The sequence below is a fragment of the Andrographis paniculata genome, unplaced genomic scaffold (assembly GCF_009805555.1).
Source record: "Andrographis paniculata isolate CXL003 unplaced genomic scaffold, ASM980555v1 Contig60END, whole genome shotgun sequence".
NCBI classification, from domain to species: Eukaryota; Viridiplantae; Streptophyta; class Magnoliopsida; order Lamiales; family Acanthaceae; genus Andrographis; species Andrographis paniculata.
This window is the reverse complement of record NW_026137596.1, coordinates 2,070,812-2,092,719: the sequence shown is the minus strand read 5'-3', so window position 1 is coordinate 2,092,719 and position 21,908 is coordinate 2,070,812. Positions and strand designations below refer to the sequence as shown.

Below are 21,908 nucleotides of genomic sequence, written 5' to 3'. Positions count from 1 at the left end.
AATTTTTTTGAGTCTTGGCAATCACTTTCTATTATTCTAATTTAGTAAATTTGATTACAAACAAGTAATAAAACTTTGTTATATATACTTATTTTATTTTATAATCTTTTCCTATACTTTAAGTAAATAAATACGTACAAAAATAAATAAAAGCAGTAGACGACAATAACAATTAATATTATCAGCTGGATCCGCATTGTTAAATTAATTTAGAAATGTAGAGTGAGAGCATTGACCAATTAATAAAAGCAGTGTTTCTTTGTGAGTTTGGAGTTTTTGGTGTGGATTATTAAATAATAAAATATTGAATATAAATAATTGTTTGACGTGGTATAAATTTTTGATATAATATAAAAAAATATATTTTATTTAATATATATATTTTTAATTTGAATAATAAAATATAAAATTCACAAAAAAATACAATAAAAAATATTTATTTATTATTTTTTTAAGATACAAGAATTTTCAATTGAACTTAATAATAATAAAAAATATTTTCTTCCTCTCTAAAGATTATATTTGTTTTTTGCGTTATTTTTGTATTTTTTCTTAAAATTTATACTACTTCCTCCATTCCATAACAAAATATCTATTTTTTCATTTTAATCAATCCCATAACAAAGTATCTATTTCTTTTTTACTATCTACTTAACGTTACAAATACTCTTACAACTTACAATATATTATACAAATCTCATTACCTTTATATCATACATACTAATAAGTTATTTTAGTCATTTCTATTTTATTCATATTGTATCTTAATATAATACTAATATTTCTAAAACTACTTGAAAAAAACAAATGAATATTTACTTATAGAACAAGAAGAATATATTTTTTTAAAAAGATAAACACCAAAAAGTAAATGGAAAGTAGTACTCCCTTTGTTCTATGTAATATGGGTGTATTACCGTAGACACGAGAATTTAGGTAAAATATAATTAGTAAGTAATTAAGAAGTGTATTAGTTAAAATAATTATTATTCAGTAAAAATAATTATAGATTAAGATTAAGATAAGTAAATAATTTAATTAAAATTAAAAAAATTATAAAATTTAAAATTTAAAATACGATTAAAGTGCATAATTATATTTTCAAAAATAGAAAGGACAAATTACGTCGAACTGACGATAGTGACAAATTATATGTAATGGAGGAAGTAGTATATTAATTGTTAAATAAAGTGGTGGGCAACTTGGGGTGCGTGATCGAGGCACAATTGGGGGCACCAGCCGTAACCTTGTTGGAAGGAATTCTTACAACAAATATATAATTCGTTTTTAATATCCAAAATAACTTGAACACCACAAAATAAATACTACATATATATAATTATTGCTTACATATCAAACCATGGCTTTGTAGAAGCACATGGCCACGGTAATTCGACAGCCTGACCATCATGTTCGTCCCTTCGTAAACTATTACAACCACGTCCAACTTTCTTGCCAAATTGTTAATCCGGTTCGATCATTAATTCTTTTTTTATTCAACTTGTACCTGAACTTGCCGGGATCGCGCCCCTCAATCGGGCTTCCAAGGTGTGTTGTTGACCGTCCTGTCCGAGGCTGCCCGCATATTCAAAAGAATACGTAGTTTTTTTGTTCGAATAATTTGTTAGAAACAATTCCTAGGTAATATAACAAAATGGTCCTAAAAAAGAATCAAGAATCTATTTGTTCTTATAAACTCTTAGATGCATAAAATTCTTCATTTCTCAAATATTGAATGACTCCTCAAAAGTCCCATCTTTTCTTAACTACTTCATTTCTATCTTCTCTGAAAATTGAGAGCTTTGACAGAGAAGACATAAGCACCGAAGAAGACAACAGAAAATCCAATGAGCACGCCGGTGGTAGGCCAGAGCATCTTCGACTCGAAACCAAATCGTTGGCTGATGAACTCCTTGACTGTTCCTTCAAAATCCGGCCCGATGACTGTTGTCTCTACGTCGCCTAATTGGGATGTGATTATGCCGCGCAAAGACCAAGCTACCGGACAGATGTAGTAGAGCCATGTCCACCATGGCGGGATGTTCTGTAATCATAAATGATCCAAGTAGTTGTAGGTTCTAATCAAATGGCAATCAAATTACAGCAAAGTAAACCACAAGTTTAGTACTCTAAAAATGCAAAATGTATGAAAATCCCGAGCTTGTGTTTCTTACAAAGCACAAGAAGTTATCATTTTCTCGATATTTCTTTTGTGTAAGTTAGCATTGTCTTATGAACATGCGAGTTTTATTGATGTAGTTATAACAAGAAATTTTTTAAGTCTATACTTACCGGCACCGGGATGAGAAAGCCAGAAAATAGATTCCAAGTCGCGTAAAATGCACCGGAGTAGACTGCCGCCAAGTTTAGAGTAGGAGTAAGTCCCACAGCCATCATCCCGAAGAAGGTGAAGTACAAGAATGTGAGAAACATGAATAAGAGGTACATGAAAATCTTTCCTGTGACATATTAGCAAAAGCAGCAAATCAGCACGAAGTTATCTGATATCGAAGTTCTTAACTATTTATAAAGTAATAATCAATCGACAAAATGTATTAAAAACCTTGGAGGTTATGTTTATGATGCATTGAGGAAAAGGCAATGAGATATCGCACATGAACATCATGTAAATATACAGGTAAGACAAAGTGAAATGTAAAGGGATCCGCGCACATTTTAGCAAACACAACGAAAATCATTTACATGTTTACTTTCTTGTTGGAAAATATGTAAAAATTTCAAGGCATAGTTAGACTCCATATACAGCTTTACCATGGGATGAAATGGCAACCAATAAAAGAATGAAAAATGTATGAAATACGAAAGAAAATTTTTTAGTAAAAAATAAAATTACCGGCTGTCCTCTCGTAGTTCATCATGAAGTAGGTGATAATGGTGTATATTACAGTTTGTACCAAAATGTATGGAAACTCCACAAGACCCTGCAATCATAAAAGTGATTGGAATTTGATTAAACCATATACTAAATTGCACAAACTATGATCGGAAATATTTGCAATTAATAAAAGTGTAAGATGATTCCTCATGGAGCATTCAAATCACATTAGCGTCTGAAAACAAAAGTCATGACTTAACCTTGTCTAGAAAACAAAAAACATTTGAAAAGGGAAGGTGAAGAAGAAAGGAAACCTGAAAGGTAAAATAACATTAAAAAGAGAAACAAAAACTCGCCTGTGCAAGTGCGAATGGAACCGGGGAGTACATTCCAGCAGCCTTTTCTCTATAAAAGACAGACCTCTCAATTGCTATTATCGGTTGTACAGTCCCACAATTGTTCACACCAAGAAAAGTGGCAGAAGCATAGAGAGCTCCCATCAAGACAAACAGTGCTTGAGCCGAACTCCTGGAAAATCATTCAGACAACAATATGCATCATTATACTTACTGATACATGCACCTACTAAGGGACAGTGTTGATAGATTCTAAAGAACAAGTGGAATGGAAGCTGAATTCCAGAAACGTCATTGAAAACACAGAAAGTATCGAACCTTAACATGGAATAGTTACTTCATTAACGTTATTGAAAAATTTAGAAGAGCATTACCTTTTGGAACCAACATCCCAAAATATGGTACCAATGATAATAGCACCAAAAGCTGTAAAAAGCATCTTGATCCCGTTGTATTCTGGCTTTCTCCAATAAATGATGTTTTGCTTCCAAAAGCATATTTTAAATTGAGATAATGTGCTTCTTGCATATGTTGTACTGAATTTTAGAGGTTTGGAATTTTCAGGAGGGATGCTCAGTCTCTGAATAGAAGCTTCAACGTCTCTGCATTGTAAGTTTAGCAAAGTTAGTAATAGCATCACAAACATTTGCTCTATAGAAGTAATGAGTACCATAATAGGAATACCGGTACTGCTGCGAATTTGCATATATCACAGAAAAATCTTCATTAATGCTTTGTTCAACAGCAAGAGTGGTTACTTCAAGCATCCAATTTGCAGGGTTGTAGCCATCTGGAAAAGGTGTAACTCCTCTTATCCCCTAGATGATATGTGAGATTAGGTAATAATTGTAGAAACATATACTTTCAAAAGATATTACTCCTAATGTAAATAATGAAGGAAGATAAAAGGCAGCAGCATTCGCTAACAGCAGACAATAAGTTAATAGTCGACTTCACATTTTACCTGAAAATAGTTGATCATGGTTTGTGAATTTTCGCCAAGTTTACCACCATATATCACTCTGCCGCCACGCTTCAGCAGAAGGAGCTGCAATTTCCAATTACCATATACATCAGTTGATTCAGTATGCTTGAGTATAAGAACAGAAATGTATACAAACATCAAACCTCATCAAATGCTTCAAAAATCTCAATACTTGGCTGATGTATGGTGCACACCACTGTTCTTCCTGTATCAACAGTGTTGCGAACTGTCCGCATGACAATTGCTGCAGCCCGTGCATCAAGACCAGATGTTGGTTCATCCATAAAAATGATTGATGGATTTGCAACGAGCTCAACTGCTATTGTCAAACGTTTTCTCTGTTCAGTGGATAACCCGGAAATGCCAGGCAACCCTACCAATGCATGCCTTAGGGAGTCGAGTTCCACCAACTGCATTACCTCTTCAACAAACTCCTGGGGAAAAATAAGAAAAAATGTTAATAGTCGGTTATATTAAAGCTCTACCTCACCTAGAAGTCCTAATGAGTGCTAACAAGATCCATCAGCTTATATCTGTTTATGTTTATTTCCTCCAAAAGATGAAAAGAATCTTTAAAAAGAAAAAAACTTAATATAAGAATCATAGATGCAACACGCCATCACATACTTGTCTTTGTCCTTCATCCACATCCTTTGGGAGCCGTAGAAATGATGAAAACAAGAGGGACTCATAAACTGTCAGCTCAGGTGAATGTATGTCGTTTTGTTCCACATATCCAGACACCCTAGCAAAAGTCTTCTGCTCCTTCAGATAACCAGAAATCTTTATGTCTCCTTCGATGTATCCACTAGTCTTTCTACCCGCAAGGACATCCATTAATGTTGTTTTCCCAGCTCCACTTGACCCCATTAATGCTGTCAGCACACCAGGTGAGAACACTCCACTGACATTCGACAGCAGTTGCAATCTTCTTTCCGGGACACCTTGTGAACTCATTTCCTGGAAGTTTTCAGTCAGATACATGTATACGTACTATTTAAATATCATAAATTGCAAATAGGACTACTGATTCATTATAGATAAAGTAGCTTAAAACGAGATTTACTACCTTAGGCATGTCAACAAAGTAGTTAACTTTATGGAATGTCATGACTAATGGTTGGAACGGTAGAATCATCCCTTTCTTTTTTGCATGATTGTTTGATGGTGTAACAGACATGGACTTCTCTGCTTTGACCAGGAAAAAGAAGACAATAGCTTTAAAAACACAACACAACACAATCAACTGGATGCATGGCATTGCTAAGTGTAAATGGTAGCCAAAGTACCTTGGTCATTGTTGTCTTCTGGAAGAATCGTTCGAGATGAGGTGAGAGCTGTAGGAGACAACAGGGAATTTAACATAAAATCAACAATGGCACCATGTCAGAAAATTCATTCTTAACAAACCATAATAGTATTTTCTATCAGTGGTTGTGTGCACAGTCTCTTGTAAAGTCAAACTAATATGAAGTTTTAGGGGTACAGATATATTATATTTGGTCAGAAGACATACGATTTAGAAATGTCAGCGCAATTGTTGAAGCCATGTTGAATAATATAGCATACGCTAATAAAACACCAACTCCAATCCAATACCAATAATCCTCAGTGGGTAAGTCATGAAGTTGGAGGATTGTGTATCCGAGAGAGGTGTTTTGGGCTGTCAATCTCTGCAAGATGGAAGGTAATAACTACCAAAAAATTTAATGGATATGAAAGCTGAAATTCATTTGGAGACTAAGCATAAGATGATACAATGATAGGTGTGTGGTCATTTATTGGTAACACAGAATGTTCAAAGAGATAACAAGATGCATACAAATACACACCTTTACCCATCTTGTAGCTAGAAATTCATTAACAGCAATTGCTCGTTGCGCATAAGATAATGGCGATACCCAGTATGCCCATATCCACCATGGCTTGATCATTCCTGAGACAGCATCATAATATTTTAAAGAAAGATAACGAGTACCTGACCATAACATTGACTTGCAAAAGATACTAAACCTTTTGGTATGACAAATCCACCCAACAGAAATATTGTCATCATCGCAATTGACCCGTAAGTGTTCGCAACAACCATATCTCTCGCCAAAGTAGCATTAAACCTGAAGAGACCTAATGCCATTTGGTGTAGTGAAAAGAGTAGCAGTACAAATCGGAAGAATCTGAAACATAAACAAATATGAAAAGAAGAGATGAGATTCAAATATTTCATTGTCATCAGTGAAATTGAAGAATTTTCTGGATTATTATTATACCTGGCAGCTCCTGGAGCAAATCCGACGCTAAAATACACCACAGAAGACCATGCAACAGATTCAACTATTGAATAAGGAATCCGGCTTAAGAAATATGTGATAGACCATGACCATGCAGGATGAAAAAGATTATCCCTTTGCTTGTAAAATACTGGAAGTCGAAATATTGTCAGAGGTAGCTCCGCAAATCCATTGAACAACATGGCTACCAGGCTAAAGAACAAGCAAGAAAGATAAAGCTCGCCATTCATCACATCAATTGGACTTAGTCTTGTGTGAAGAAACGATGTACATGCTAGAATTGCTATATACACAATCTGCAAAGATAATTATGTTCTTAGAGACATCAGATCATTAACAGTTGGGAAGTAAAGGTGAATGTTTCTACTCATTCACCTTGAAATTCCATGGATGATAATGAAAGTTAGGCATTGTTCCCCATTGGCATATACTATTTAAAAATAGTTTTGCATATTAAGATACTATTGGCTAATCAAAACAAAGCAATATAGCATACTTTTTGAATTTTTAATCTAACGTCTAAGTCCGTAGAAGGATGTGACAAATTCAATAACTCAAACTTTATAAAAGAGCCAAGATGTCCATATGCTAAGAAAGCCAAATATATCTAATTGTCTCACAAAATTTAGATTATGAGAAACTACATTGATCTACTATATGCATTTAAATTTACTATATATGCTCTTAATAAAAGTTAAGCGAATACAATAGTATTTATCACGATAAAATATAAAGTCGTTAACCATTCAAAATGAGATATAACATACCTGGAGTGCCTTGAAGATGTACAAAAAACGGTTTCTATCGAATAGAAGCAACTCTCTAGAGAAACAAGCTTTACAGAGCTCCCATCTTGATATGGCATACTTAGTTTTGGGCAAAGCTGAAGGATGACTTTTAGATTTATCATATGAAGTTGAGAGAAAATATCGCAAATCCTGACCATATCGTGATTTCCAAAACTCTTCAGCTATTCTTGAGACGGGAACATACTCGTATGGTTTAGAACGATCACCCCAATATTGTCCCTGGTCCTTTTTTGAAGTTACCTAAGATGTTCAAAACTTGCTGAAGTTAAGCTTATGGACAAAATATGCACAGAACTAAGAACAGGGGATAGTAAATTCGACATCATCTTTTACCTCTTGTAAAAAATCAGCAGTATTCTTACGCGGGGGCTTCTGGAAACCCAATGACTCAAAAAACTCAAGAACTTGAGCACATGGTCCTTGATATATTACGTGCCCCTCAGAAAGTAATATAAGATCATCGAAAAGATCAAATGTCTCCGGAGCAGGTTGAAGAAGGGCCATTAAAACGGTTCCTTCCATGAAATGAACAAAGTTTCTAATACACTTAACAACCTGAAATGTAGTAGAGCTATCAAGACCCGTTGATATTTCATCCATGAATAGTGTTTTCCGTGGCCCAACCACCATTTCTCCTACAAGCAAATTTAGTCTCCATCAATACCGCATGTAAAATTTTGTCGAGACACAAATATGATGGGCAAATATCAAATATATATTGAGGCTAAATCACAAGATCACGAGCATTAAGGCTTTTGGTAGGAGAAGACCTGTAGTAACTCTCTTTTTTTGCCCCCCTGAAACACCTCTGAGCATGTCGTTACCAACTATTGTGTCCGAACACACATCAAGGCCAAGAATTTTCAATATGTATTCTGTTGTGATGCTGTGCTTTTTACCGCTGATGGATGATGCCTGAGTAGTTTGTTTATTAGTCAAAAGGATGAGAATGATGAAATGAACAAGAGCAAGTGCTGACAAGTAATATCAATTAACATAAATGACACCTTCATATAAGCATCTATCTCAGGGCGGGGACGGATATTCATCACCCTTTCAAGACGGTTAATCTCCTTCATATACTCTACAGTATGAACATTACAAATTCAAATTACTCCCTGATTATTACATGCAAATCCATACAAATATATATATATATATGTATATATATAGAACTGAAAACAGCACCAATTAATTACACAGAAAACATAAAACTTCAATTAGTTAAACAGCACATATCGAAAATGAAGAACAAAAGAGAAACAAATAGCACATACCTGAAAATTCTTCACCCGAACCTTGGCATCTTGCTGCAAAATCTAGTGTTTCCCTCACAGTCATTTCTGCAATGTGATTATCCGTCTGGCTTATATATGAACAAGCCCTCTGCACATAAAATTCCTCAAATTTGTGGCCATTATACGTGATACTACCATTTCCCTGAAACAAGCAAAGAGAGGCAATTCAACAAACAAGAAAAGGATATGACTATTACTACAATTTATACCAATCAAATTTGTTTGGTGCAAATGATTTATACCTTCAAACCGTTGTCAAGCTTCCCTGAAAGTGCCTTGAGTAGTGTAGACTTTCCGGCACCAGGAGGCCCCAAAAGTAACGTCATCCTAGCAAAATACAATAACATACACAACCACACTTCATTTTTCTAAATCATGAGAACAGATCATTATCATTCTACAGTTCTTTACTGGAAAACTAAATTAAATTATAAAAATTAAAATAAAAACGGTCGAATGTACTCACGCACCTTCCTGGTTTAACAAAACCGCTAACGCTCTTGAGGATGGTGAGCTCATGTCTCTTCGGCTTGAATATCCTCAATTTAGTTAAAATTCCCTGCAGTGCAGTGCAGTGCAGTTAACACAGCTTGTGTAGTATAGTGTAGTTCACATTTCACAACTGTAAAAGGAGATGAAGAAATAGTTGAAATGCGTAATTACCTCAACCAAATCCCTGTAGAAATTCAACAGTGTGGGGAGAGCTCGGGAGCCAATCTGCACATCGGCAGTGATCTGGAGGCGCTCAAACCGAACTTCAAGTTTTGGAACCTCCAAACCCAGCCTGAATCAATACACAATTCAGTAAACTCAATCGCCATGTTCATAACTTCGTAACGTTTACTATTTTTCTTTTTATCGTTATTGTTTTTAGCTTTTTCCAACTGCTGAAATAATTACTGAATGTAATTTTTTTAATATAATAATAATATTATAGGCAATGATATTTTTAAAAAATAATAATGACTTACATATTAAAATTTTATAATTTCTCTAAAATAATTTGAGTTTTTAATATAACTTAAATAATAAAAATAGTAAAAAGTACAACTAAATAAATTAATAAATTTTTTGTTTTATAAATATGATGATTTTTTATTTTTATTTTATTTTATAATCTACTTTTAATATTAAAGATTGAATGGCGTTCATTTTTATGTATATAATACAAACAAATGTTTTTTTTTTTTTTTTTTTGTATACTATAGATAGTTAATTGATAATTTTTAATGAATGTTCTTAAATTTTTTCTTGCATATAAATTGTTTGGATTATATATTTATTTTTATTTTGATTTTTTTTTAGGAGAAAATTCTTTTTATTGATATTCTTTTGAAATCAATTTGTATTTATATATTCCCTTATTTTATTATTTTAGTATGTCTAAATAATTTTTTTTAATAAAAATAACTTTTAATTAAATATTAAAATATTAATACTTTTATTTTTTTACATTATTTTTACTTTAATTTTAAAAATAAAATAAACATTATATTACTTTATTAAATTGTATATCTATAAAATATTAATTATATTAATTTAAATGTAAAAGTCAAATAAAAAATTTATGTATAGATGAAGAGAGTACATAAAAATTTTGTTACGATTTTTTAAAATATACATTATATTTTTCTATCAAACAAATTAAAACAAATATTAAAGACATAATGCATTTTTATATACCTGTCGAGACGTTCTTTAATTCCAGACAACAGTTTAATATTATCTTGTTCGACAGTATCAAGTGCTTTTCTGACAAGACGTTCGCGTTTAGATCTGTTGAGCTTTCTTACATCGATAGTTTCGATATAATCTTTGTAAGATTCATGTCTGGCCTCAGTACGAGTGTTACGTCTTACGAGGGCAATATTCGAACGATGCTTCGACGGGAGACGGTCGATGGCCGCCCATTGAAGCTCCATCTCCTCTTCTTCGACCACTTCTCGATTCGACGAACTTTGAAACGAAAATTCGGAATTGACATGCGAATCGGTAGTTGTAAATAGAGCCATTTTCGATAATTTGATACAAAGAAAAAAATTATTTGAATATATTTATAGAAGTACAAATATAAATATATATACATATATAATAAAAATCTATTCATAATTAGTATTTGCATTTTGGCCATAAATTAATTAAATGACTAATTTGCCCTTTTCTTGACTTCTTTTGGAAATAATTCATTCAATTAAATTTAGGAAATCTATATTAAAGAATAGGGGATTTGTATTTAATTCCGTATCCATGTAATCGTACAGTAGAAATCGTTGATTAAATAGTACTCCCTCCGTCCCAGATACCGTGTCTGTTACACTGTAGACACGTATTTTATGAATGGTGTAATTAATAGATAATTAAAAATATATTAGTGAAAATAATTATTTTATAATATAAATAATTATAAATTAAAATTAAGATAACTAATTAGTTTAATTAAAATTTAAAAAAAATAAATTTAAAAATTTAAAATGAGATTAAAGTGTGTAATCATTTTTCAAAAAAAGAAAATGACATGATATATAGAACGGACAAAAACGGCAACGTGGACATGATATCTGAGTAATTATTATTACATTAACGAAGATAAACAAGGAGAATCTGTACATTTATAAATTTGTGTACGCTAATAAAGATACGTGAAATGACTTAATTGACCCTCATTCAATGCTTCAAGATTATTACACATCTAAAATTAAATTTACATAATAGTATATAATGAATAATATTTTTATTATGTTCGTTATATTGTTATGCATGTTGACTTAAATGTAATATATATATATATACTATATTGACTTTTTTTATAATATTATTTTGAATGTAATATAATGTAATAACAATAACAAAAGTAAATATAAAGGGTTAATTTTTTATTTTTTATTTTATTAATATTACACCAATTTGATTTTAGATTTATTTTAGAATAAGTAAATTAGTTTCTAGAAGCTAGTAATATACTATTTAAATAAGACATAATAATATGATAAATATATAGATACTAATTATAATTAGTGAATAGTAGATACATTATCATTGATTTCAACAATGAGATTATCTATAAAATATATATTAAAATACAAACGGTGAACATATGATTTTAAAATATTTTTATATTAAATTCAAAGAAAACAGGAATGTCTTAGATGAATATATGTGGAATATGAAAAGTCTAAAAAATAAGTCCCGTGAGGGATGGTTGGACTTGTGCCATTAAGTCATGGGTTCAAACCCCCGACGTCTCAGGTCACCTGCCACACATGGTTTGCCTAGTGTGTCTTTTCCGTCCGCCTGGTTTACACAAAATATTTTCATTTCATTTGTAAAAAAAAAACATCACATCAAATGCAATTTTTTTTCCATAAAACATCAAATCAAATACTAATTTTTTATATTTTTAAAATTTTCAAAATTTCAAAAATCTCCACAAATCTCTATCTACACAAAGCTTTAGTCTTTGCTAAAAGTAAAAATAATACTACCTCCGTCCCTGAAGAAGAGTAACATTTAAATTTTTCACGTAAATTTTTGAATATTAGTATTATATTGGTTTATATTAAAAATGATAAAAATACCCCTATTAGATTATGTGATATAAAATTAATGACTATATTGGAAGTGCAAATGATATTTTTATTTTGAAACGAACAAAAATAAAAAATAATATCATTTTTAAGGAACGGGGGGAGCATTTCGCATGATTAATATAATATGGTAGATTTAGGGTTCTTTTTCCATTAACCTAGTTCTCAATTAAAAAGAATAATAAAAAAATATTTATTTTTTTAAATATCTTTATAATTCTTAATAAATAAAATGAAAAATCTCGCAATTTTTTTAAGGAATAAAAACAATATTTAGTCTATTTGGGATGGATGAGAAATAAAAAGATAAAAAAAAATTATTAAAAAAATATAAAAAGATAATTGAAAATATTTTAAAATTTTAGTTAATAATTAAAAAAATAAAGAGATATTGTAAAGTAAATAATATTTATTATAAATGTTGAATGAAATATAATACTGTAATAATATACTTATTAATAATTTTGAACTTAATATTATTATATTATTCTTTAACAACAAATCTCAACAGTAAACATTATTATCCAACGAGCGGCTAAGATCAAATCAGCAAGTTTATTCTACCTGAGAAGAAGTTGGAATCACAGCCCTAAATCGAGCTCCTCATTCATCTTCTCTGAAAATTGAGAACTCTGACAGAGAAGACATAGATAACGAAGAAGACAACGCAAAATCCAATGAGCACGCCGACGGTAGGCCAGAGCATTTTCGACTCGAAGCCAAACCGGTGGCTGATGAACTCCTGAACCGTTCCTTCGAAATCCGGTCCGATGACTGCTGTCTCTACGTCGCCGAGCTGGGAAGTGATTACGCCGCGCAAAGTCCAAGCCACCGGACAGACGTAGTAGAGCCATATCCACCATGGAGGAATGTTCTGCATCAATTATAATCAACTAGTTGTGAATTGAAATGGTAATCGAATTTGGTAAACTACAATTTTAGTCCTCTATAAAATGCTCGAAAGCTATATAAACCATATACAAAAATCCTCAGCTTCTGTTTCTTACAAAGCATACGATATATATATATATATGTTCATAGATAACAGCCAACTCTTGAGGTCTATACTTACCGGCACCGGGATGAGGAAGCCGGAAAATAGTTCCCACGTTGCATAGAATGCAGTGGCGCAGACCGCCGCCAAATTTAGAGTGCGAGTAAGTCCCACAACCATCATCCCGAAGAAGGTGAAGTATAAGAATGTAAGAAACATGAATAAGAGATATAGGAAGAATTTTCCTGCGACATATTAACAAAAATTGTGTTAAAAGCTACAAGGTTATGTTTATAATACTATTGTCGGAAAAACAATGAGATATTGCACATGTAACACAAATGAATGAAATGAGTCACAAACTGTTTACATAGACACTTTTACGGTAATCGTAAAAAAAGCATCAAATTATATATATTCTCTTGCATCAAATATTTTGTTTTTTTTACTATTTTCAAAAATTCTCAAACTCCAAAACTTCAAAAGTGTTTGTGTAAACGACGTCATTTCAAGGTATAGTTTAAACTTCATAGAGAATTGTATCAAGGATGAAATGACAACGAATGGGCGGAAAACTGTAAGAACTAGGAAAGAACGAATAAATAAATATAAATTACCGGCCATCCTCTCGTAGTTTATCATGAAGTAGGTTATAATGGAGTATATTATCGCTTGCACCAAAATGTATGGAAGCTCCACAAGCCCCTGCAATCATAAAAGTGGCCGGGACTCGATTAAATGATAAAACTAAATTGCATAAAATTCTTGATGAAAAAACTTTGATATGAATTTATAAGATCATAACATAAACTATAAGATGATTTCCCTGTCGAGTTTTCAAATCATGTGTAGTGTCGAACAACAAAGATTACGAATACAAAAATAAATAAAAGAAAATAAACTCGCCTGTGCAAGTGCAAATGGAACAGGGGAGTACATTCCAGCAGCCCTTTCTCTGTAAAAAACAGACCTCTCAATAGATATTATCGGCTGTACAGTACCAGAATTGTTTATACCAAGAAAAATGCAAGAAGAGTAGAGAGCTCCCATCAAGGCAGACAGTGCTTGAGCCGAACTCCTGGAAAATCATTCAGACAACAATATGAATCCCGATACTCAAGGGATTGTGTTAATGGATTCTATAGAACAAGTTGAACGGAAGCTGAATTCGAAAGACATCATTGAATAGATACTGCATCAACCATTGTTGAAACACTCAGAAGAATATTACCTTTTGGAACCAACATCCCAAAATATGGTACCGATAATAACAGCACAAAATGTCGTAAAAAGCATCTTGATCCCATTGTAATGGGGCTTTCTCCAATAAATGATTTTTTGCTTCCAGAAGCATATTTTAAATTGAGACAATGTGCTTCTTGCAAATTTTGTATTAAACTTTAGAGGCTGGGAATCTTCAGGTGGAATGCTCTGTGTCTGAATAGAAGCTTCGACATCCCTGCATCGTAAGTTTAGCAAAGATTATAATAGCATAAAAAAAGATTAGCTCTATAGAAGTAATGAGTGCCATAATTGGATTACCGGTACTGCTGCGAATTTGCATATATCACAGAAAAATCTTCATCGATACTCTCTTCACCAGCGGGAGTGGTTACTTCAAGCATCCAATTTGCAGGGTTGTATCCATCAGGAAAAGGTGCAACTCCTCTTATCCCCTAGGTGATATGAAATTAAGTAATAATTATAGAATCTATTTTTTTCCAAACACCAGCAGTTAAATTGCTTTTTATTTGTATAGTTAGAACTACATTTAGAAACATTTGCTTGTTAAAACACATTACTCCTAATGTAATTACGAAAGAAAATAAAAGCAGCAGCATTCGCAAACAGTGCCATAGACGGTAAGTTAATAGTAGTCTTCACATTTACCTGAAAATAGTTGATCATTGTTTGTGAATTTTGGCCAAGTTTACCACCATATATGGCTCTGCCGCCACGCTTCAGCAGAAGGAGCTGCAATTTCCAATTACTGTATCAGCAGATTCAGTGTGCTTGAGGATAAGAAAAGAAAAAATTTGTATGCAAACATCAAACCTCATCAAATGCTTCAAAAATCTCAATGCTTGGCTGATGTATGGTGCACACCACTGTTCTTCCAGTATCAACAGTGTTACGAACTGTGCGCATGACAATTGCTGCAGCCCGTGCATCAAGACCAGATGTTGGTTCATCCATAAAGATGATCGATGGATTTTCCACAAGCTCAACTGCTATTGTCAAACGTTTTCTCTGTTCAGTGGATAACCCGGAAATGCCAGGCAAGCCTACCAATGCATGTCTTAGGCAGTCAAGTTCCACCAGCTGCATTATCTCTTCAACAAACTCCTGGGAAAAAATAAATGCTAAAAATTAGTTACATTAAAGTTCTACCTCACATAAAAGTCCTAAGGAGTGGTAGCAAGATGCATCAGCTTAATATGTTTATGTTTATTTCCTCCAAAAGATGAAATGAATCTTAAAAATAATAATAATATAAGAATCATAAATGCAACACAGCATCACATACTTGTCTTTGTCGTTCATCCACATCCTTTGGGAGCCGAAGAAATGAAGAAAACAATAGGGACTCATAAACTGTCAGCTCAGGTGAATGTATGTCGTTTTGTTCCACATATCCAGACACCCTAGCAAAAGTCTTCTGCTCCTTCGGATAACCAGAAATCTTTATGTCTCCTTCGATATAGCCACTAGTCTTTCTACCCGCAAGGACATCCATTAATGTTGTCTTTCCAGCTCCACTTGACCCCATTAATGCTGTCAGCACACCAGGTGAGAATACTCCACTGACATTGGACAGCAGTTGGAGTCTTCCTTCCGGGACACCTTGTGAACTCATTTCCTAGAAGTTCTCAGTCACATACATACATGCATACTATTTAAATATCATAATTTGCAAATAGGACTAATGATTCATTATGGATAAAGTAACTTTAAATGAGAATTACCTTAGGCATGTCAACAAAGTAGTTGACTTTATGGAAAGTCATGACTAATGGTTGGAATGGTAGAATCATCCCTTTCTTTTCACTTGCACGATTTCTTGATGGTGTAACAGGCTCGGCATTCTCTGTTTGACCAGCAAAAGAGAGAAGATAAATTAATAAAACACAACATCATTAGCTTGATGCATAGCATTGCTAAGTGTACATGGTAGCCAAAGTACCTAGGTTATTGTTGTCTTGTGGAAGAATTGTTCGAGATGCAGTGAGAGCTGTAAGAGAAAACAGGAAATGTAACACAAAATCAACAATGGCACGTGCCAAAAAGTTCACTTCTAACAAACTGTAATAATATTTTCTATCATTAGCTGGATGCGTAGTCTCTTGTAAAGTCAAACTAATTTGAAGTTTTAAGGGTACATATATTATGTTTTCTCAGAAAACATACGGTTGAGAAATGTTAGTGCGATCATTGAAGCAATGTTGAATAATACAGCATACGCTAATAAAGCACCAACTCCAATCCAATACCAATAGTCCTCGGTGGGTAAGCTATGAAATTGTAGGATTGTGTATCCGAGAGAGGTGTTTTGGGCTGTTAATCTCTGCAAAAGGGAACGTAATAATAAACACAAAAGATAATGCAAATTCAAGCTGAACTTCATTTGGAGAATAGGCATAAGATGATACAATGATAGGTGTGTTGTCATTTAATGGTAACACAGAATGTTCAAAGTGATATATCTTGCCACGTGTTTTAACTTTCAAATGAGATGGTGTCATTTAACAATATGTATGCAAATACAAACCTCTACCCATCGTGTAGCTAGAAATTCATTAACGGCAATTGCGCGTTGCGCGTAAGACAATGGAGATACCAAATATGCCCATACCCACCATGGCTTGATCATTCCTGACATAGAATCATCATTATTTTAAAGAAATAAAACTAGTAATGACTATAATATCGACTGCAAAAGTTATCAAACCTTTGGGGATGATAAATCCACCAAGCAAAAACATTGTCATCATTGCAATTGACCCGTAAGTGCTAGAAACAACCATATCTCTCGCCAGAGAGGCATTTAGCCTGAAGAGACCTAATGTCATTTGATGTAGTGAAAAGAGTAGCAGTACAAACCGGAAGAATCTGGAACACAAACAGATTTGAAAAGGAGGGATGAGATTCGAATATTTCATTATCATCAACTGAAGTTGAAGAGTTTTCTGGATTGTTATTATACCTCGCAAATCCAGGAGCAAATCCGACGCTAAAATACACCATGCAAGACCATGCAACAGATTCAATCATTGAATAAGGAATCCGGCTTAAGAAATTTGAGATAGACCATGACCATGCAGGATGAAAAAGATTATCCCTTTGCTTGTAAAATACAGGAAGTCGAAATATCATCAGAGGTAGCTCTGCAAATCCGTTGGATAGCATGACTACCAGGCTGAAGAACAAGCAAGAAAGATAAAGATCGCCATTCGTCACATCAACTGGATTTAGTCTTGTACGAAGAAATGACGTACATGCTAGAGTTGCTACATACACAATCTGAAAAATATAAGTAAGATGAATTTATGTTCGTGTGGATGTCATTATCATTAACAGCTAGGATGAAGATAAATTATTCTGTACTCATTCACCTTGAAATTTCATGGATTATAATAAAAGTTATACTATTTAAGCATATTAAGATACTATTGGTCAGTCTACACAAAAGCACTATAGTATACTTTTCGAATTTCTAATCAAGCGCTTAGTTCCTAGAAGGATTTGACAGCTTAATTCCTAATTCATGTTTCATTAAAGACCCAATTGTCCCTATGCTAAGAGAAGCTGAAAAATGAATCATCTAATTGTAGCACAAAATTTAGATTGCTCAAAACTACATTCATTCACTAAGGGTGTGTTTGTTTGAAAGATTTTGTTGGATTTCTACTATTCATTCTATTTTTTCCCCCAAAAAATATCAAATCAAACACCTATTTTTAATTTTTTATATTATACTAAAAATCAATTTTACATTCAAAACATCACATCAACCCCTATTTATATCACATCATACAACTATTCAAATTCAAAATTTTTACTATTCAAATCCCAACTCAAAATCCAAACCCCCAAACAAACACACCCTAAATGCATTTCAACTTCACTTATATGACTCTTTTAGTTTACTATACTATACCTGCACTCAATGAAAGCTAAGCTAATACAACTGTATTATCACACTAAAATTGTAAGAAGTTGACCATTCAAAATGAAACATAGCATACCTGAAGTACTTTAAAAATATACAAAAAGCGGTTTTTATCGATTAGAAGTAACTCTCTGGAGAAACAGGCTTTAAAGAGCTCCCATCTTGAGATTGCATACTTAGTTTTGGGTAAAGCTGAAGGATGAGATTTAGATTTATCATACGGAACTGACAGAAAAGATCGCAAATCTTGACCATGTCGTGATTTCCAAAATTCTTCAGATATTCTTGAAGCAGGAATATACTCATATGGTCTAAAACGATCAACCCAATATTGCTCCTGGTCCTTTTTTGAAGTTACCTAAGATGTGCAGAAATTGCTTGAGTGATTAAAAGTACATACTAATATGCATAGAATCTGAGGGTGGTAAATTCGAAATCATTTTTTACCTCTTGTAAAAAATCAGCAGTATTCTTACGCGGGGGCTTTTGAAAACCCAAAGACTCAAAAAACTCAAGAACTTGAGTACGTGGCCCTTGATATATAATGTGCCCCTCAGAGAGTATTATGAGATCGTCGAAAAGATCAAATGTCTCAGGAGCAGGTTGGAGAAGAGCCATTAAAATAGTTCCTTCCATAATATGAACAAAATTCCTACCACACTTAACAACCTGATATGTGGTAGAGCTATCAAGTCCCGTTGATACTTCATCCATGAATAGAGTTTTCCGTGGCCCAACCACCATTTCTCCTACGAGCAAAATATCATCTTCATCAATACCACATGTGAAAAATTTTTGAGACACAAATATGATGAACAAATGTCGAATATATATTGAGCCTAAATCACAAGGTAATATGTTTTTGCTAGGAGAAGACCTGTAGTAACTCTCTTTTTTTGGCCCCCTGAAACACCTCTGAGCATGTCATTACCAACTATTGTGTCCGAACACACATCGAGGCCAAGAATTTTCAATATGTATTCTGTTGTGATGTTGTGCTTTTTACCCCTAATGGATGATGCCTGAGTAGTTTGTTATTAGTCAAAAGGATATAAGTCATGAAATAAACCCAAGTACAAGTGCTAACATATAATATCAGTTAAATAAATTGCACCTTCATATAAGCATCTATCTCAGGGCGGGGACGAATATTCATCTCCCTTTCATGATGGTTAATCTCCTTCAAATAAACTACAATATAAACATTGAAAGTTGAACATATAAGCACCCTTTACAAATTAAATATTATAGAACTGAAAATAGCACCATGTAATTACACAGAAAAACATAGAACTTCAATTAGTTAACTGCACATGTCCAAAGAACAAAAGAGAAACAAATAGCACATACCTGGAAATTCTTCACCCGAACCTTGGCATCTTGCTGCAAAATCAATTGTTTCCCTCACAGTCATTTCTGCAATGTGATTATCCGTCTGGCTTATATATGAACAAGCTCTCCGTACATAAAATTCTTCAAACTTGTGACCATTGTATGTGATAGTTCCACTTTCCTGAAACAAAAGAGAAGAGTCAATTCAACAAATATGAAAAGGATATGGCTCTAGCTACAATTTATACCAATCATATCTATTTGGTGCAAATGATTAACTAGCATATGCTTACCTTCAAACCGCTGTCAAGCTTCCCTGCAAGAGCCTTAAGTAGCGTTGACTTGCCGGCACCCGGAGGCCCCAAAAGTAACGTCATCCTAGCAAGATACAATAACATATACAACCACACTTCATTTGTCTAAATCATGAGCACAGATCATTATCATTCTACAGTTCTTTACTGGAAAATTAAATTAAATTTGAAAAACAGAAATAAAAACTGTCTACACTCACGCACCTTCCTGGTTTAACAACACCGCTAACGCTCTTGAGGATGGTGAGCTCATGTCTCGTCGGCTTGAATATCATCAATTTAGTTAAAATTCCCTGCAGTGCAGTGCAGTTAATACAGCTTGTGTAGTATAGTGTAGTTCACATTTCACAACTGCAAAAGGAGATGACGAAACAGTTGAAATGCGGTAATTACCTCAACCAAATCCCTGTAGAAATTCAACAATGTGGGGAGAGCTCGGGAGCCAATCTGCACATCGGCAGTGATCTCAAGGCGCTCAAACCGAACTTCAAGTTTTGGAACCTCCAAACCCAGCCTGAATCAGTACACAATTTCAGTAAACTCTCAAGAGCCATGTTCATATTTTTTGTTACGTTTAATTTTTTGCTAATGCGAGTTTTCCGTGGGTATAACCCACTTTTACAGTGCCGATCCCACTTCATACAAAAAAAATAATTATAATAAAAAAAGCAAAAAATATATTGTTTTTATATGAGACGAAGGAAGCGATTTATATTTGAATATTTGATAGATACTGCTCTCTTAATATTTCACATAAATTTTTATCTATTTTTTAAATATAATTATATAATTTAATTATATTTTTAAATTTATAATTTATATATTATTTATTTTAATTAAATTATTTAATTTTAATTTATAATTTATTTTATTATATTATAATTACTTTTACTATTATACATTTTAATTTTTTTACAAATTAGTTGAGACTTATAAAATATTTAAATAAAAATACACTCCATTTCATAATTTAGTTTGAATAAGACTGTCTTTTTTCATAAACATAAATATACATATATATAATAATAAAAATTATAATGATGAAAATACTAGATTATCCTTTTTATTTATTAGTATAATTATAAATTTATTATTTATCTTTCTTTTTTGTAATAAATTAATTATCTAATATGATTTTTTAATAAATAATAATAAATTAAATATAATAAAATTTTAAGTATAAAATAAATAATAAAAATAATAAAAAATACAACGATATTTTGATTTCAAATAAATTTGTATAATTATTCGAAGATACTTAATCAATATTAATTTTTTATTTTTTTATACTAAAATTAATTTTATATACAAATGTCACATTAATATCTATTTAAATTAAATTAAACAATATTTAGATTTAAATTTTTGTTATTCCAAACTCTAAACCTTCAAATAAACACACTAAAAAAAATTATATATATATTTTTTGCTATTACAATTAATCTATATGTTAAAAAAATATATATTTTATATACCTGTCTAAGCGTGCCTTAATTCCCGATAATAATTTAATATTATCTTGTCCAACGGTATCAAGTGCTTTTTTAACGAGATACTCACGTTTAGATCTATTGAGTTTTCTTACATCAATAGTTTCGACGTAACTTTTGTCATGTCTAGACTCCGTACGAGTGTTGCTTCTTACAAGGGCAATATTTGTTCGATGCTGCGACGGGAGACGGTCGATGGCTGCCCATTGAAGCTCCAACTCTTCCTCTTCGATTATGTCTCGATTCGACGAACTTTGAAATGAAAATTCAGAATTACTATGCGAATCAACAGCAATTAATCCAGCCATACTTGATAATTTTGTACAATGTAAAAACTATCGTAGAATATTTATAGACGAAAAAAATTATAGAAAATATTTTGTAATTAATATTTGGATTATCATCATCACTTACGGAAATTATATAAATGCAATAAAAATATGTGCATAATA

At 32.5% G+C, this 21,908-nt stretch overlaps 2 protein-coding genes across 4 annotated transcripts; both read right to left on the bottom strand.

Moving 5' to 3' along the window:
* Positions 1-1,348: 1,348 nt before the first annotated feature.
* On the bottom strand, positions 1,349-9,128 carry LOC127259582 (ABC transporter G family member 31-like). Of its 2 annotated transcripts, XM_051286988.1 has the most exons (22): positions 9,043-9,128; positions 8,815-8,899; positions 8,552-8,714; positions 8,282-8,358; positions 8,045-8,189; positions 7,608-7,909; positions 7,233-7,514; positions 6,445-6,761; positions 6,191-6,351; positions 6,010-6,113; positions 5,694-5,850; positions 5,467-5,514; positions 5,247-5,365; positions 4,805-5,137; positions 4,321-4,611; positions 4,157-4,240; positions 3,877-4,010; positions 3,567-3,794; positions 3,193-3,364; positions 2,855-2,942; positions 2,293-2,459; positions 1,349-2,044 (listed from the first exon to the last, which is right to left on the bottom strand). In XM_051286988.1, the coding sequence occupies exons 2-22, from the start codon at positions 8,896-8,898 to the stop codon at positions 1,778-1,780; spliced, it is 3,723 nt and encodes a 1,240-aa protein (XP_051142945.1). In that variant the 5' UTR covers position 8,899; positions 9,043-9,128; the 3' UTR covers positions 1,349-1,777. The 2 variants fall into 2 exon arrangements, with proteins under 2 accessions (XP_051142945.1, XP_051142944.1); XM_051286987.1 differs by having other exon boundaries at positions 6,191-6,761; positions 9,043-9,110.
* A 2,602-nt stretch (positions 9,129-11,730) lies between these two features.
* Positions 11,731-20,480, bottom strand: LOC127259581 (ABC transporter G family member 31-like). 2 transcript variants are annotated; one of them, XM_051286983.1, is made up of 24 exons: positions 20,360-20,461; positions 20,171-20,259; positions 19,946-20,030; positions 19,671-19,833; positions 19,435-19,511; positions 19,198-19,342; positions 18,768-19,069; positions 18,397-18,678; positions 17,355-17,671; positions 17,100-17,260; positions 16,920-17,023; positions 16,559-16,715; positions 16,335-16,382; positions 16,117-16,238; positions 15,678-16,010; positions 15,206-15,496; positions 15,041-15,124; positions 14,693-14,826; positions 14,382-14,609; positions 14,057-14,228; positions 13,768-13,855; positions 13,229-13,395; positions 12,721-13,030; positions 11,731-11,863 (listed from the first exon to the last, which is right to left on the bottom strand). In XM_051286983.1, the coding sequence occupies exons 2-23, from the start codon at positions 20,239-20,241 to the stop codon at positions 12,764-12,766; spliced, it is 3,798 nt and encodes a 1,265-aa protein (XP_051142940.1). In that variant the 5' UTR covers positions 20,242-20,259; positions 20,360-20,461; the 3' UTR covers positions 11,731-11,863; positions 12,721-12,763. The 2 variants fall into 2 exon arrangements, with proteins under 2 accessions (XP_051142940.1, XP_051142941.1); XM_051286984.1 differs by lacking the exon at positions 11,731-11,863 and having other exon boundaries at positions 12,629-13,030; positions 20,360-20,480.
* Between the last annotated feature and the right edge of the window lie 1,428 nt (positions 20,481-21,908).